At 47.2% G+C, this 15,790-nt stretch overlaps 1 protein-coding gene across 2 annotated transcripts in view; it reads left to right on the plus strand.

Annotated features, from left to right (window-relative positions):
• The window catches only part of LOC139554891 (DNA-directed RNA polymerase III subunit RPC1-like), a 42,808-nt gene extending 28,483 nt beyond the window's left edge, over positions 1–14,325 (plus strand). The window contains exons 18-21 of one of the 2 annotated variants that reach the window (XM_071368136.1): positions 2,903–3,021; positions 10,245–10,382; positions 12,759–12,929; positions 14,170–14,325. In XM_071368136.1, coding sequence (XP_071224237.1) covers positions 2,903–3,021; positions 10,245–10,382; positions 12,759–12,929; positions 14,170–14,310 — 569 coding nt within the window. In that variant the 3' untranslated portion in view covers positions 14,311–14,325. Of the gene's footprint in view, positions 1–2,902; positions 3,032–10,244; positions 10,383–12,758; positions 12,930–14,169 lie in introns of those variants that run through there. The other variant, XR_011670909.1, reaches the window with a different exon arrangement.
• Positions 14,326–15,790: the final 1,465 nt, after the last annotated feature.

Below are 15,790 nucleotides of genomic sequence, written 5' to 3' on the forward strand. Positions count from 1 at the left end.
CCTGGTTCTAGTCTCCCTCCCCCTGGTTCTAGTCTCCCTGGTTCTAGTCTCCCCCCCCTGGTTCTAGTCTCCCTCCCCCTGGTTCTAGTCTCCCTCCCCCTGGTTTAAGGTAAACAAGTTGGTGTAATGCTAATGCCCTTAAATCCTTTTCCCATCACGTCTCTTCTCCCTGCTGTAGACTCTCATCAACATCTCTCCATCATTATGTCTCTTCTCCCTGCTGTAGACTCATCAACATCTCTTCATCATTATGTCTCTTCTCCCTGCTGTAGACTCTCATCATCTCTCCATCATCATGTCTCTTCTCCCTGCTGTAGACTCTCATCAACATCTCTCCATCATTATGTCTCTTCTCCCTGCTCTAGACTCTCATCAACATCTCTCCATCATTATGTCTCTTCTCCCTGCTGTAGACTCTCATCATCTCTCCATCATTATGTCTCTTCTCCCTGCTGTAGACTCATCAACATCTCTCCATCATTATGTCTCTTCTCCCTGCTGTAGACTCTCATCATCAACATCTCTCCATCATTATGTCTCTTCTCCCTGCTGTAGACTCTCATCATCATCTCTCCATCATTATGTCTCTTCTCCCTGCTGTAGACTCTCATCATCATCTCTCCATCATTATGTCTCTTCTCCCTGCTGTAGACTCTCATCATCATCTCTCCATCATCATGTCTCTTCTCCCTGCTGTAGACTCTCATCAACATCTCTCCATCATTATGTCTCTTCTCCCTGCTGTAGACTCTCATCAACATCTCTCCATCATCATGTCTCTTCTCCCTGCTGTAGACTCTCATCAACATCTCTCCATCATTATGTCTCTTCTCCCTGCTGTAGACTCTCATCAACATCTCTCCATCATTATGTCTCTTCTCCCTGCTGTAGACTCTCATCATCATCTCTCCATCATCATGTCTCTTCTCCCTGCTGTAGACTCTCATCAACATCTCTCCATCATTATGTCTCTTCTCCCTGCTGTAGACTCTCATCAACATCTCTCCATCATTATGTCTCTTCTCCCTGCTCTAGACTCTCATCATCATCTCTCCATCATCATGTCTCTTCTCCCTGCTGTAAACTCTCATCAACATCTCTCCATCATTATGTCTCTTCTCCCTGCTCTAGACTCTCATCAACATCTCTCCATCATGTCTCTTCTCCCTGCTGTAGACTCTCATCAACATCTCTCCATCATTATGTCTCTTCTCCCTGCTGTAGACTCATCAACATCTCTCCATCATCATGTCTCTTCTCCCTGCTGTAGACTCTCAACATCTCTCCATCATTATGTCTCTTCTCCCTGCTGTAGACTCATCAACATCTCTCCATCATTATGTCTCTTCTCCTTGCTCTAGACTCTTTCATCAACATCTCCATCATGTCTCTTCTCCCTGCTGTAGACTCTCATCATCATCTCTCCATCATTATGTCTCTTCTCCCTGCTGTAGACTCATCAACATCTCTCCATCATTATGTCTCTTCTCCCTGCTGTAGACTCTCATCAACATCTCTCCATCATTATGTCTCTTCTCCCTGCTGTAGACTCTCATCATCTCTTCATCATTATGTCTCTTCTCCCTGCTGTAGACTCTCATCATCAACATCTCTCCATCATTATGTCTCTTCTCCCTGCTGTAGACTCTCATCAACATCTCTCCATCATTATGTCTCTTCTCCCTGCTACATTTCTCATGTATTAATTGATTATGGGCAGTACTTGTACATGGTCCAACTCAGTGGTGTTGTGATTGAGAGTGTGATTCCCGGCCGAGTCATACCAATGAAAAATGGGACCTGGTGCATCTCTGCTTGTCCCTCTGCATTAAGGAAATAGATTGGGGCCCTGTGGTAGACTAGTGTCCTGTCCAGGGGGTGTACTGAGGAGATATACTAGTGTCCTGTCCAGGGGGTGTACTGAGGAGATGGACTAGTGTCCTGTCCAGGGGGTGTACTGAGGAGATAGACTAGTGTCCTGTCCAGGGGGTGTACTGAGGAGATAGACCAGTGTCCTGTCCAGGGGGTGTACTGAGGAGATGGACTAGTGTCCTGTCCAGGGGGTATACTGACGAGATGGACTAGTGTCCTGTCCAGGGGGTGTACTGAGGAGATAGACTAGTGTCCTGTCCAGGGGGTGTACTGAGGAGATAGACCTGTGTCCTGTCCAGGGGGTGTACTGAAGAGATGGACTAGTGTCCTGTCCAGGGGGTGTACTGGGGAGATAGACCTGTGTCCTGTCCAGGGGGTGTACTGAAGAGATGGACTAGTGTCCTGTCCAGGGGGTGTACTGGGGAGATAGACTAGTGTCCTGTCCAGGGGGTGTACTGAGGAGATGGACTAGTGTCTTGTCCAGGGGGTGTACTGAGGAGATAGACTAGTGTCCTGTCCAGGGGGTGTACTGAGGAGATAGACTAGTGTCCTGTCCAGGGGGTGTACTGACGAGATAGACTAGTGTCCTGTCCAGGGGGTGTACTGAGGAGATAGACTAGTGTCCTGTCCAGGGGGTGTACTGACGAGATAGACTAGTGCCCTGTCCAGGGGGTGGACTGAGGAGATAGACTAGTGCCCTGTCCAGGGGGTGTACTGAGGAGATGGACTAGTGTCTTGTCCAGGGGGTGTACTGAGGAGATAGACTAGTGTCCTGTCCAGGGGGTGTACTGAGGAGATAGACTAGTGTCCTGTCCAGGGGGTGTACTGAGGAGATAGACTAGTGTCCTGTCCAGGGGGTGTACTGGTACATCACGCTACAGAAACAGGAGATTCTACTCCTATGAGCCGTTCTGGCTGCTTACTTACCTGTATATGGTAGAAAGCTTAGGATTTCCTTTGTTTGTTTAAGGTGATGATTCAGTAATGCTAATGGTGTTATTTATTCATCCCTTTCTCTTTCCCCTCCTAGGATCCTTCATCAACATCTCCCAGATGATTGCCTGTGTGGGCCAGCAGGCTATAAGCGGCTCTCGAGTGCCCGACGGCTTCGAGAACCGCTCGCTGCCACACTTTGAGAAACACTCGAAAGTAAGATTCTGTAAGAACCTCTTAAGGCCTTTGTTAACCAGCTGAAATCACCGTTAGATCTGTCCAAAGTCTCAGGGCATGGTTTCATTCATTCATAACATGAAGATATTAGGGTGGGCTATCTCCCAAATGACACCCTATTTCATAGTGCACTCCTTTTGACCAGGGCACTGATGGGGTTCTGAAGAACTGGCACATTTTCAGCTTCCAGGAATTGTGACCAGATCCTTGCAACATGAGGCTGTGCTTTATCATGCTGAAACATGAGGAGATGGTGGTGGATCAATGGCACGACAATGGACCTCAGGATCTCGTCACGATATCTCTGTGCATTCAAATTGCCATCGATTAAAAGCAATTTGCATAACCCCATCACCACCGTGGGGGCACTCTGTTCACGACGTTGACATCAGCAAACCGCTCGCCCACACAACGCCGTACACGCTCGTCTGCCATCTGCCCAGGACAGTTGAAACCGGGATTAATCCGTGACGAGCACGCTTCTCCAGCGTGCCAGTGGCCGTCGATGTGAGCATTTGAAGTCGATTTATGATGCAGTCAACTGCAGTCAGGTCAAGACCCTGGTGAGGAAGAGGAGCACGCAGATGAGCTTTCCTGAGACGGTTTCTGACCGTTTGTGCAGACATTTTTCGGTTGTGCAAACCCACAGTTTCATCAGTTGTCTAGGTGCCTGGTCTCCGACGATCCCGTAGGTGACGAAACCAGGTGTGGAGATCCTCGGCTGGCGTGGTTACACGTGGTATGCAATTGTGTGCCCGGGTGGAAGTACTGCCAAATTCTCTAAAATGACGTTGGAGGCGGCTTAAGGTAGAGAAATTAACATTACATTTCTCTGGCAACAGCTCTGGTGGACATTCCTGCAGTCAGCATTAGGGTTTAATGGCAGGAACCCCGTTACAAAGATTTACTGGGATTTACCGCCCAAAACCTCTACATTTTTGGGGGGATAAATAACTGCGAGAAACCGGTAAATTATAATAAATTATTGATATGAACAGCATGAAATGGAACTGCTTAATTACATGCCATGTCTAAATCTGGCTTCTCTACGGCCTCTGCATGATGAATCAACGCTCAGGGCGGGGACAGGCGGCCCGTCTCGGGGCGGGGACAGGCGGCCCGTCTCGGGGCGGGGACAGGCGGCCCGTCTCGGGGCGGGGACAGTGGGCCCGTCTCGGGGCGGGGACAGGCGGCCCGTCTCGGGGCGGGGACAGTGGGCCCGTCTCGGGGCGGGGACAGGCGGCCCGTCTCGGGGCGGGGACAGACAGTCTGATTTACACATCTCCATCTGCTTTTGGGGATCACCTTATTCTTTGTTATTGTAAAGATATTTTTTAATTGCAGCTGCAGATGTTTTAAAACAGCCTATCACAGGCATATCGTTGTTTTAATTCAGTTTTAAAGCAGCCTATCACAGACATATCGTTGTTTAAAGCAGTTTTAAAGCAGCCTATCACAGGCATATCGTTGTTTTACAGCAGTTTTAAAGCAGTTTTAAAACATCCTATCACAGGCATATCGTTGCTTTGCATCAGTGGAGCGCTTTCTCAGTCTCTCTCTCTCTCCATCAAGTCCATTCAAATTGCATCCAACACAGATAATCCTCTTCTAGATTGATATATAGCCCCATTTTATAGAAGTCTGAGCCTACCTCTTTCAGGTAATAAATTCAATGCAGGATTAGCCTTATATTTAATGGGTTATAATAATCTTCTAACTGACAGCCTCGGTGTCTTGTGCAATATGCAGGAACCTGTCGGCCGCTGGTCTCCTTAAATAACACTCCTTACTTCTAGAAGTAAAAAATGGATGGGTCCATCACCCACCTGGTGTCCCAGGTCTAAATCAGACCCTGATCATTAATATCACCCACCTGGTGTCCCAGGTCTAAATCAGACCCTGATCATTGATATCACCCACCTGGTGTCCCAGGTCTAAATCAGGCCCTGACTAGAGGGGAACACTCCTAGGTGTCCCAGGTCTAAATCAGGCCCTGACTAGAGGGGAACACTCCTAGGTGTCCCAGGTCTAAATCAGGCCCTGACTAGAGGGGAACACTCCTAGGAGTCCCAGGTCTAAATCAGGCCCTGACTAGAGGGGAACACTCCTAGGAGTCCCAGGTCTAAATCAGGCCCTGACTAGAGGGGAACACTCCTAGGAGTCCCAGGTCTAAATCAGGCCCTGACTAGAGGGGAACACTCCTAGGAGTCCCAGGTCTAAATCAGGCCCTGACTAGAGGGGAACACTCCTAGGAGTCCCAGGTCTAAATCAGGCCCTGACTAGAGGGGAACACTCCTAGGAGTCCCAGGTCTAAATCAGGCCCTGACTAGAGGGGAACACTCCTAGGAGTCCCAGGTCTAAATCAGGCCCTGACTAGAGGGGAACACTCCTAGGAGTCCCAGGTCTAAATCAGGCCCTGACTAGAGGGGAACACTCCTAGGAGTCCCAGGTCTAAATCAGGCCCTGACTAGAGGGGAACACTCCTAGGAGTCCCAGGTCTAAATCAGGCCCTGACTAGAGGGGAACACTCCTAGGAGTCCCAGGTCTAAATCAGGCCCTGACTAGAGGGGAACACTCCTAGGAGTCCCAGGTCTAAATCAGGCCCTGACTAGAGGGGAACACTCCTAGGAGTCCCAGGTCTAAATCAGGCCCTGACTAGAGGGGAACACTCCTAGGAGTCCCAGGTCTAAATCAGGCCCTGACTAGAGGGGAACACTCCTAGGAGTCCCAGGTCTAAATCAGGCCCTGACTAGAGGGGAACACTCCTAGGAGTCCCAGGTCTAAATCAGGCCCTGACTAGAGGGGAACACTCCTAGGAGTCCCAGGTCTAAATCAGGCCCTGACTAGAGGGGAACACTCCTAGGAGTCCCAGGTCTAAATCAGGCCCTGACTAGAGGGGAACACTCCTAGGAGTCCCAGGTCTAAATCAGGCCCTGACTAGAGGGGAACACTCCTAGGAGTCCCAGGTCTAAATCAGGCCCTGACTAGAGGGGAACACTCCTAGGAGTCCCAGGTCTAAATCAGGCCCTGACTAGAGGGGAACACTCCTAGGAGTCCCAGGTCTAAATCAGGCCCTGACTAGAGGGGAACACTCCTAGGAGTCCCAGGTCTAAATCAGGCCCTGACTAGAGGGGAACACTCCTAGGAGTCCCAGGTCTAAATCAGGCCCTGACTAGAGGGGAACACTCCTAGGAGTCCCAGGTCTAAATCAGGCCCTGACTAGAGGGGAACACTCCTAGGAGTCCCAGGTCTAAATCAGGCCCTGACTAGAGGGGAACACTCCTAGGAGTCCCAGGTCTAAATCAGGCCCTGACTAGAGGGGAACACTCCTAGGAGTCCCAGGTCTAAATCAGGCCCTGACTAGAGGGGAACACTCCTAGGAGTCCCAGGTCTAAATCAGGCCCTGACTAGAGGGGAACACTCCTAGGAGTCCCAGGTCTAAATCAGGCCCTGACTAGAGGGGAACACTCCTAGGAGTCCCAGGTCTAAATCAGGCCCTGACTAGAGGGGAACACTCCTAGGAGTCCCAGGTCTAAATCAGGCCCTGACTAGAGGGGAACACTCCTAGGAGTCCCAGGTCTAAATCAGGCCCTGACTAGAGGGGAACACTCCTAGGAGTCCCAGGTCTAAATCAGGCCCTGACTAGAGGGGAACACTCCTAGGAGTCCCAGGTCTAAATCAGGCCCTGACTAGAGGGGAACACTCCTAGGAGTCCCAGGTCTAAATCAGGCCCTGACTAGAGGGGAACACTCCTAGGAGTCCCAGGTCTAAATCAGGCCCTGACTAGAGGGGAACACTCCTAGGAGTCCCAGGTCTAAATCAGGCCCTGACTAGAGGGGAACACTCCTAGGAGTCCCAGGTCTAAATCAGGCCCTGACTAGAGGGGAACACTCCTAGGAGTCCCATGCAGGAAAAGATAGACTAGAATAGCTTGCTATGACCTTTTTTGTTTTTTAGCATTTCTTATACCAATAGACTGTTGGAAGAGGTAAGCTCTTGTTTGCTGAATGTTAAATACAGCAGCCAATAGAACTGATAGTTTGAAAGAAGAGCGAATGTGCGATGCGCGGTAGACTATAACAGTTATTAATTCAGACCCATAACCATCCAGATGGTGGTAGGCTATAACAGTTATTAATTCAGACCCATAACCATTCAGATGGTGGTAGACTATAGCAGTTATTAATTCAGACCCATTCAGATGGTGGTAGACTATAGCAGTTATTAATTCAGACCCATAACCATTCAGATGGTGGTAGACTATAGCAGTTATTAATTCAGACCCATAACCATTCAGATGGTGGTAGACTATAGCAGTTATTAATTCAGACCCATTCAGATGGTGGTAGACTATAGCAGTTATTAATTCAGACCCATTCAGATGGTGGTAGACTATAGTAGTTATTAATTCAGACCCATAACCATTCAGATGGTGGTAGAATATAGCAGTTATTAATTCAGACCCATAACCATTCAGATGGTGGTAGACTATAGCAGTTATTAATTCAGACCCATTCAGATGGTGGTAGACTATAGCAGTTATTAATTCAGACCCATAACCATACAGATGGTGGTAGACTAGCAGTTATTAATTCAGACCCATAACCATTCAGATGGTGGTAGACTATAGCAGTTATTAATTCAGACCCATTCAGATGGTGGTAGACTATAGCAGTTATTAATTCAGACCCATAACCATTCAGATGGTGGTAGACTAGCAGTTATTAATTCAGACCCGTAACCATTCAGATGGTGGTAGACTATAGCAGTTATTAATTCAGACCCATTCAGATGGTGGTAGACTATAGCAGTTATATATTCAGACCCATAAACATTCAGATGGTGGTAGACTATAGCAGTTAGACCCATAACCATTCAGATGGTGGTAGACTATAGCAGTTATTAATTCAGACCTATAACCATTCAGATGGTGGTAGACTATAACAGTTATTAATTCAGACCCATTCAGATGGTGGTAGACTATAGGAGTTATTAATTCAGACCCATAACCATTCAGATGGTGGTAGACTATAGCAGTTAGACCCATAACCATTCAGATGGTGGTAGACTATAGCAGTTATTAATTCAGACCCATAACCATTCAGATGGTGGTAGACTATAGCAGTTATTAATTCAGACCCATAACCATTCAGATGGTGGTAGACTATAGCAGTTATTAATTCAGACCCATAACCATTCAGATGGTGGTAGACTATAGCAGTTATTAATTCAGACCCATAACCATTCAGATGGTGGTAGACTATAGCAGTTATTAATTCAGACCCATAACCATTCAGATGGTGGTAGACTATAGCAGTTATTAATTCAGACCCATAACCATTCAATCTTCGTGAAAACCCGTCGGCATCTAATTCTAGTCCTATATTATTCAAGGATGACATTAGAATGATGACGATAAGGGAAAATAAACGTGTATTTCATTTAGCTGTTGAACGCGAGGAAGAAATGAAGCAGCACTAGAGAGGAAAAGAGGAGGTAGACTAATAATAATTAGGGGAAATATCATGAAAGGTAAATATGCGTCAGCCTACTAATTATACAAATAGGTCCTATTATATTTCAATATTCTCTAGCTTATACTTGCAGCACCAGAATCACATGTTCTCTCCTTGCTTTATCATGGTTTGAACGATGTACATATTAATACAGTAGTCTACATTAATACCGTTCACACTCAGATTAGCCTACTGGAGCTAGTTTCATTTATTTACCCAAGAGAGCATAGAGCTAGCTAATATCTACGGGCTTGTATGTGTTTCTGTCATGTGTAATGTGCAGTAGCCTATATCATATACAGTTCATTCTGAAAGTATTCAGACCCCTTGACCTTTTTCTACATTTTGTTACGTTACAGCCTTATTCTAAAAATGTATGAAATAATTTCCCCCCCCTCATCAATCTACTCCATAATGACCAAGGGAAAACAGGTTTTTAGAAATGTTTGCAAATTTATACAAAATAAACAGAAATACCTTATTTACATAAGTATTCTGACCCGTTGCTATGAGACTCGAAATTGAGCTCAGGTGCATCCTGTTTCCATTGATCATCCTAGAGATGTTTCTACAACTTGATTGGAGAAACACTTGTGGTAAATTAAATTGATTGGACATGCACACACCTGTCTAAGGTACCACAGTTGACAGAGAGAAAACCAAGCCATGAGGTGGAAGGAATTGTCCGTAGAGCTCCGAGACAGGATCGTGTCGAGGCACAGATCTGGGGAAAGGTACCAAAAAAATGTCTGCAGTATTGAAGGTCCTCAACAACACAGTGGCCTCCATCATTCTTAAATGGAAGAAGTTTGGAACTACCAAGACTCTTCCTAGAGCTGTCCGCCCGGCCAAACTGAGCAATCGGGGGAGAAGGGCCTTGGTCAGGGAGGTGACCAAGAACCTGATGGTTACTCTGACAGAGTGCCAGAGTACCTCTGTAGAGATGAGAGAACCTACCAGAAGGACAACCATCTCTGCAGCACTCCACCAATCAGGCCTTTATGACAGAGTGGCCAGACAGAAACCACTCCTCAGTAAAAGGCACACGACAGCCCCTTTGAAGTTTGCCAAAAGGCACCTGAAGGACTCAGACAATGAGAAACAAGATTCTCTGGTCTGATGAACCCCAAGGTTGAACTCTTTGGTCTGAATGCCAAGCGTCACATCTGGAGGAAACCTGGCACCATCCCTACGGTGAAGCACGGTGGTGGGCAGCAACATGCTGAGGGGATATTATTCAACGGCAGGGACTGGGAGACTAGTCAGGATGCGGTGGATTGAGACACACACAGCCTGATGCGTTAACAATCTCTAGCTTAAACAGACGGATTTTGATGGGGATTTATGTCAATTAGATTTCCGCCAACCTTGCAGAAATTGTAGGCTAAAGGGTTGAAAAACGTTCAAACGTTCGTAGATGTTTCTCCTTCCCAGCAGTAAACAACATCTCCAGCTGGCTCAGTCAGAGCCCTGTTTTCATTTGTTTTGCTCTAACAGGGGATGAATCCCAAAATGACAACCCTTTTCCCTACTTAGTGCACTACATCTGACCAAGGCTCTGTGGGGCCCTGGTCAGAAGTAGTGCACTCTACAGTATAGTGAATAGGGTGCCATTTGGGACTCGCCCAGGCCCTTTTATAATGATGTAACACCTCTCTCTCTATCTCTCTGTGTGTCCTGTCACAGCTTCCTGCGGCTAAAGGCTTTGTGGCTGACAGCTTTTATTCAGGCCTGACGCCCACGGAGTTCTTTTTCCACACTATGGCTGGTCGAGAGGGCTTGGTGGACACCGCCGTTAAAACAGCAGAGACCGGATACATGCAGGTAACACAAACACACACTGCTGGGCTGCTGCCTGCTGCACCGTACCCAACACCCTCTGCTCTCTGCTTGTATTCATGAAAAGAGGGACAACGTGTGCTTCCTACAAATGTAAATCTTATCAGGCTCCCTCTTGAGTAGCGATCAGGGTTATCTCCTAGAGCAGGGCTATTCAACTCTGACCCTATGAGGTCTGTAGCCTGCTGCTTTTCTGTAGCGATCAGGGTTATCTCCTAGAGCAGGGCTATTCAACTCTGACCCTATGAGGTCTGTAGCCTGCTGCTTTTCTGTAGCGATCAGGGTTATCTCCTAGAGCAGGGCTAATCAACTCTGACCCTATGAGGTCTGTAGCCTGCTGCTTTTCTGTAGCGATCAGGGTTATCTCCTAGAGCAGGGCTATTCAACTCTGACCCTATGAGGTCTGTAGCCTGCTGCTTTTCTGTAGCGATCAGGGTTATCTCCTAGAGCAGGGCTATTCAACTCTGACCCTATGAGGTCTGTAGCCTGCTGCTTTTCTGTAGCGATCAGGGTTATCTCCTAGAGCAGGGCTATTCAACTCTGACCCTATGAGGTCTGTAGCCTGCTGCTTTTCTGTAGCGATCAGGGTTATCTCCTAGAGCAGGGCTATTCAACTCTGACCCTATGAGGTCTGTAGCCTGCTGCTTTTCTGTAGCGATCAGGGTTATCTCCTAGAGCAGGGCTATTCAACTCTGACCCTATGAGGTCTGTAGCCTGCTGCTTTTCTGTAGCGATCAGGGTTATCTCCTAGAGCAGGGCTATTCAACTCTGACCCTATGAGGTCTGTAGCCTGCTGCTTTTCTGTAGCGATCAGGGTTATCTCCTAGAGCAGGGCTATTCAACTCTGACCCTATGAGGTCTGTAGCCTGCTGCTTTTCTGTAGCGATCAGGGTTATCTCCTAGAGCAGGGCTATTCAACTCTGACCCTATGAGGTCTGTAGCCTGCTGCTTTTCTGTAGCGATCAGGGTTATCTCCTAGAGCAGGGCTATTCAACTCTGACCCTATGAGGTCCGGAGTCTGCTGCTTTTCTGTTCTACCTGGTCATTAATATCACCCCACCTGGTGTCCCAGGTCTAAATCAGGCCCTGATCATTATTATCACCCACCTGGTGTCCCAGGTTTAAATCAGGCCCTGATCATTAATATCACCCACCTGGTGTCCCAGGTTTAAATCAGGCCCTGATCATTAATATCACCCACCTGGTGTCCCAGGTCGAAATCAGTCCCTGATCATTAATATCACCCACCTGGTGTCCCAGGTTTAAATCAGGCCCTGATCATTAATATCACCCACCTGGTGTCCCAGGTCTAAATCAGGCCCTGATCATTAATATCACCCACCTGGTGTCCCAGGTCTAAATCAGGCCCTGGTCATTAATATCACCCACCTGGTGTCCCAGGTCTAAATCAGGCCCTGATCATTAATATCACCCACCTGGTGTCCCAGGTTTAAATCAGGCCCTGATCATTAATATCACCCACCTGGTGTCCCAGGTCTAAATCAGGCCCTGATCATTAATATCACCCACCTGGTGTCCCAGGTCTAAATCAGGCCCTGGTCATTAATATCACCCACCTGGTGTTCCGGGTCTAAATCAGGCCCTGATCATTAATATAACCCACCTGGTGTCCCTGGTCTAAATCAGGCCCTGGTCATTAATATAACCCACCTGGTGTCCCAGGTCTAAATCAGGCCCTGGTCATTAATATCACCCACCTGGTGTCCCAGGTCTAAATCCGGCCCTGATCATTAATATCACCCACCTGGTGTCCCAGGTCTAAATCAGGCCCTGATCATTAATATCACCCACCTGGTGTCCCAGGTCTAAATCAGGCCCTGGTCATTAATATCACCCACCTGGTGTTCCGGGTCTAAATCAGGCCCTGATCATTAATATAACCCACCTGGTGTCCCTGGTCTAAATCAGGCCCTGGTCATTAATATAACCCACCTGGTGTCCCAGGTCTAAATCAGGCCCTGGTCATTAATATCACCCACCTGGTGTCCCAGGTCTAAATCAGGCCCTGGTCATTAATATCACCCACCTGATATCCCAGGTCTAAATCAGGCCCTGGCTAGAGGGGAACAATGGAAACATGCAGTGGCACTGGCTTGGTGGTCCAGAGTTGAGGGTCCTAGGGGTGTGTTGTTGATGTGGTCAGATCAGAACAGCTCACCATCTGACTGATGACACATAGCAGAGGAAGGGTGTTGAGTGGTCACACACACACACACACACACACACACACACACACACACACACACACGGTTACACAACAAGCAGGATTAAATAGGCCTATCTGTTGTTGATTCATCCTCTGATCTGTTCTTCTGTGGTGGATGTGTTGTGTGTCAACAGAGGCGTCTGGTGAAGTCGTTGGAGGACCTGTGTTCCCAGTATGATCTGACGGTACGGAGCTCCACGGGTGACATCATCCAGTTCGTCTATGGGGGGGACGGCCTGGACCCGGCCGCCATGGAGGGGAAAGATGAACCGCTGGAGTTCAACAGAGTTCTGGACAACATCCGGGTGAGTCACACACACGTGTGCGACAAGACTTAATCTCACACACACACACACACACACACACACAGACACACAGAGACACACACACAGAGACATACACACAGATACAGAGAGAGAGACACGCACACACAGAGACACACGCAGACGCTCACACTCCCACACCCATTATCCTCACCTGTCGTCAGTCTGGCAACAATAACATAAACAAGCCTACATTTCAAAGTGCCAGACTTCAGAATGTGCATACGGTGAAATGAGGTTTTACCCAGCGTGCATGTTGTCATCTCTATGTATGTGTTGATGATGCAGGTCAGCTGTTTGTTCACCCACCCACAGTGACTAATAACACATCTGCACTCCTCCCTCTATCCCTCCATCACTCCTCTTCCCTCATCCCTCTATCCCTCCATCACTCCTCTTCCCTCCATCTCTATCCCTCCTCCCTCTATCCCTCCATCACTCCTCCTCCCTCTATCCCTCATCCCTCTATCCCTCATCCCTCTATCCCTCCATCACTCCACATCACTCCATCCCTCTATCCCTCCTCCCTCTATCCCTCCATCACTCCTCTTCCCTCCATCTCTATCCCTCTATCCCTCCTCCCTCTATCCCTCCTCTCATCCCTCTATCCCTCCATCACTCCTCTTCCCTCCATCTCTATCCCTCCTCTCCATCCCTCTATCCCTCCTCCCTCTATCCCTCATCCCTCTATCCCTCCATCACTCCTCTTCCCTCCATCTCTATCCCTCCTCTCCATCCCTCTATCCCTCCTCTCCATCCCTCATCCCTCTATCCTCCCTCCATCCCTCTCCCTCTATCCCTCTATCCTCCCTCCATCCCTCTCCCTCTATCCCTCCTCTCCATCCCTCTATCCCTCCTCCCTCCAATCCTCTATCACTCCGTCCCTCTATCCCTCCTCTCCATCCCTCTATCCCTCCTCCCTCCAATCCTCTATCCCTCATCTCTCTATCACTCCGTCCCTCTATCCCTCCTCTCCATCCCTCCTCTCTCCATCCCTCTATCACTCCGTCCCTCTATCCCTCCTCTCCATCCCTCTATCCCTCCTCCATCCTTCCCTCTATCACTCCGTCCCTCTATCCCTCCTCTCCATCCCTCTATCCCTCCTCTCCATCCCTCTATCACTCCGTCCCTCTATCCCTCCTCTCCATCCCTCTATCCCTCCTCTCCATCCCTCTATCCCTCCTCCATCCTTCCCTCTATCCTCCATGCTTCCATCCCCCAGTCTGTCCATACGTGTTCAGAGCAGCCAGCCCTTAGTAAGAATGAGTTGGTCCTGACGGCAGAGTCCATCATGAAGAGGAGTGACTTCAAGTGCTGCCGAGACAGCTTCCTGGAGGTAAATAACTATCACGTATCCACTTGACTGCTTCTATGTCTGCGTTCAAAATGGCACCCTATTCCCTACATAGTGCACCTTAACCAGAGCCCTGGTCTAAAGTAGTGCACTGCATACCATAGAGAATAGGGAGCCATTTGGGACCAGACTACATTATTGATTTTAGATCTATTATCAACAGTAATGTTCCAGCCTATAGACCTATATCAATCATCAACAGTCATGTTACAGCCTATAGACCTATATCCATCATCAACAGTAATGTTACAGCCTAGAGACCTATATCAATCATCAACAGTCATGTTACAGCCTATAGACCTATATCAGTCATCAACAGTAATGTTACAGCCTATAGACCTATATCAGTCATCAACAGTAATGTTACAGCCTATAGACCTATATCAATCATCAACAGTCATGTTACAGCCTATAGACCTATATCAATCATCAACAGTCATGTTACAGCCTATAGACCTATATCAATCATCAACAGTCATGTTACAGCCTATAGACCTATATCAATCATCAACAGTCATGTTCCAGCCTTATAGACCTATATCAATCATCAACAGTAATGTTACAGCCTATAGACCTATATCAATCATCAACGGTCATGTTACAGCCTATAGACCTATATCAATCATCAACAGTCATGTTACAGCCTATAGACCTATATCAATCATCAACAGTCATGTTCCAGCCTATAGACCTATATCAATCATCAACAGTCATGTTACAGCCTATAGACCTATATCAATCATCAACAGTCATGTTCCAGCCTAGAGACCTATATCAATCATCAACAGTCATGTTACAGCCTATAGACCTATATCAATCATCAACAGTCATGTTACAGCCTATAGACCTATATCAATCATCAACAGTAATGTTACAGCCTATAGACCTATAACAGTCATCAACAGTAATGTTACAGCCTATAGACCTATATCAATCATCAACAGTCATGTTACAGCCTATAGACCTATATCAATCATCAACAGTCATGTTCCAGCCTATAGACCTATATCAATCATCAACAGTAATGTTACAGCCTATAGACCTATATCAATCATCAACGGTCATGTTACAGCCTATAGACCTATATCAATCATCAACAGTCATGTTACAGCCTATAGACCTATATCAATCATCAACAGTAATGTTACAGCCTATAGACCTATATCAGTCATCAACAGTAATGTTACAGCCTATAGACCTATATCAGTCATCAACAGTCATGTTACAGCCTATAGACCTATATCAATCATCAAGTCATGTTCCAGCCTATAGACCTATATCAATCATCAACAGTCATGTTACAGCTTATAGACCTATATCAATCATCAACAGTCATGTTACAGCCTATAGACCTATATCAATCATCAACAGTCATGTTACAGCCTATAGACCTATATCAATCATCAACAGTCATGTTACAGCTTATAGACCTATATCAATCATCAACAGTCATGTTACAGCCTATAGACCTATATCAATCATCAACAGT

This window comes from Salvelinus alpinus, chromosome 26 (genome assembly GCF_045679555.1).
Source record: "Salvelinus alpinus chromosome 26, SLU_Salpinus.1, whole genome shotgun sequence".
NCBI classification, from domain to species: domain Eukaryota; kingdom Metazoa; phylum Chordata; class Actinopteri; order Salmoniformes; family Salmonidae; genus Salvelinus; species Salvelinus alpinus.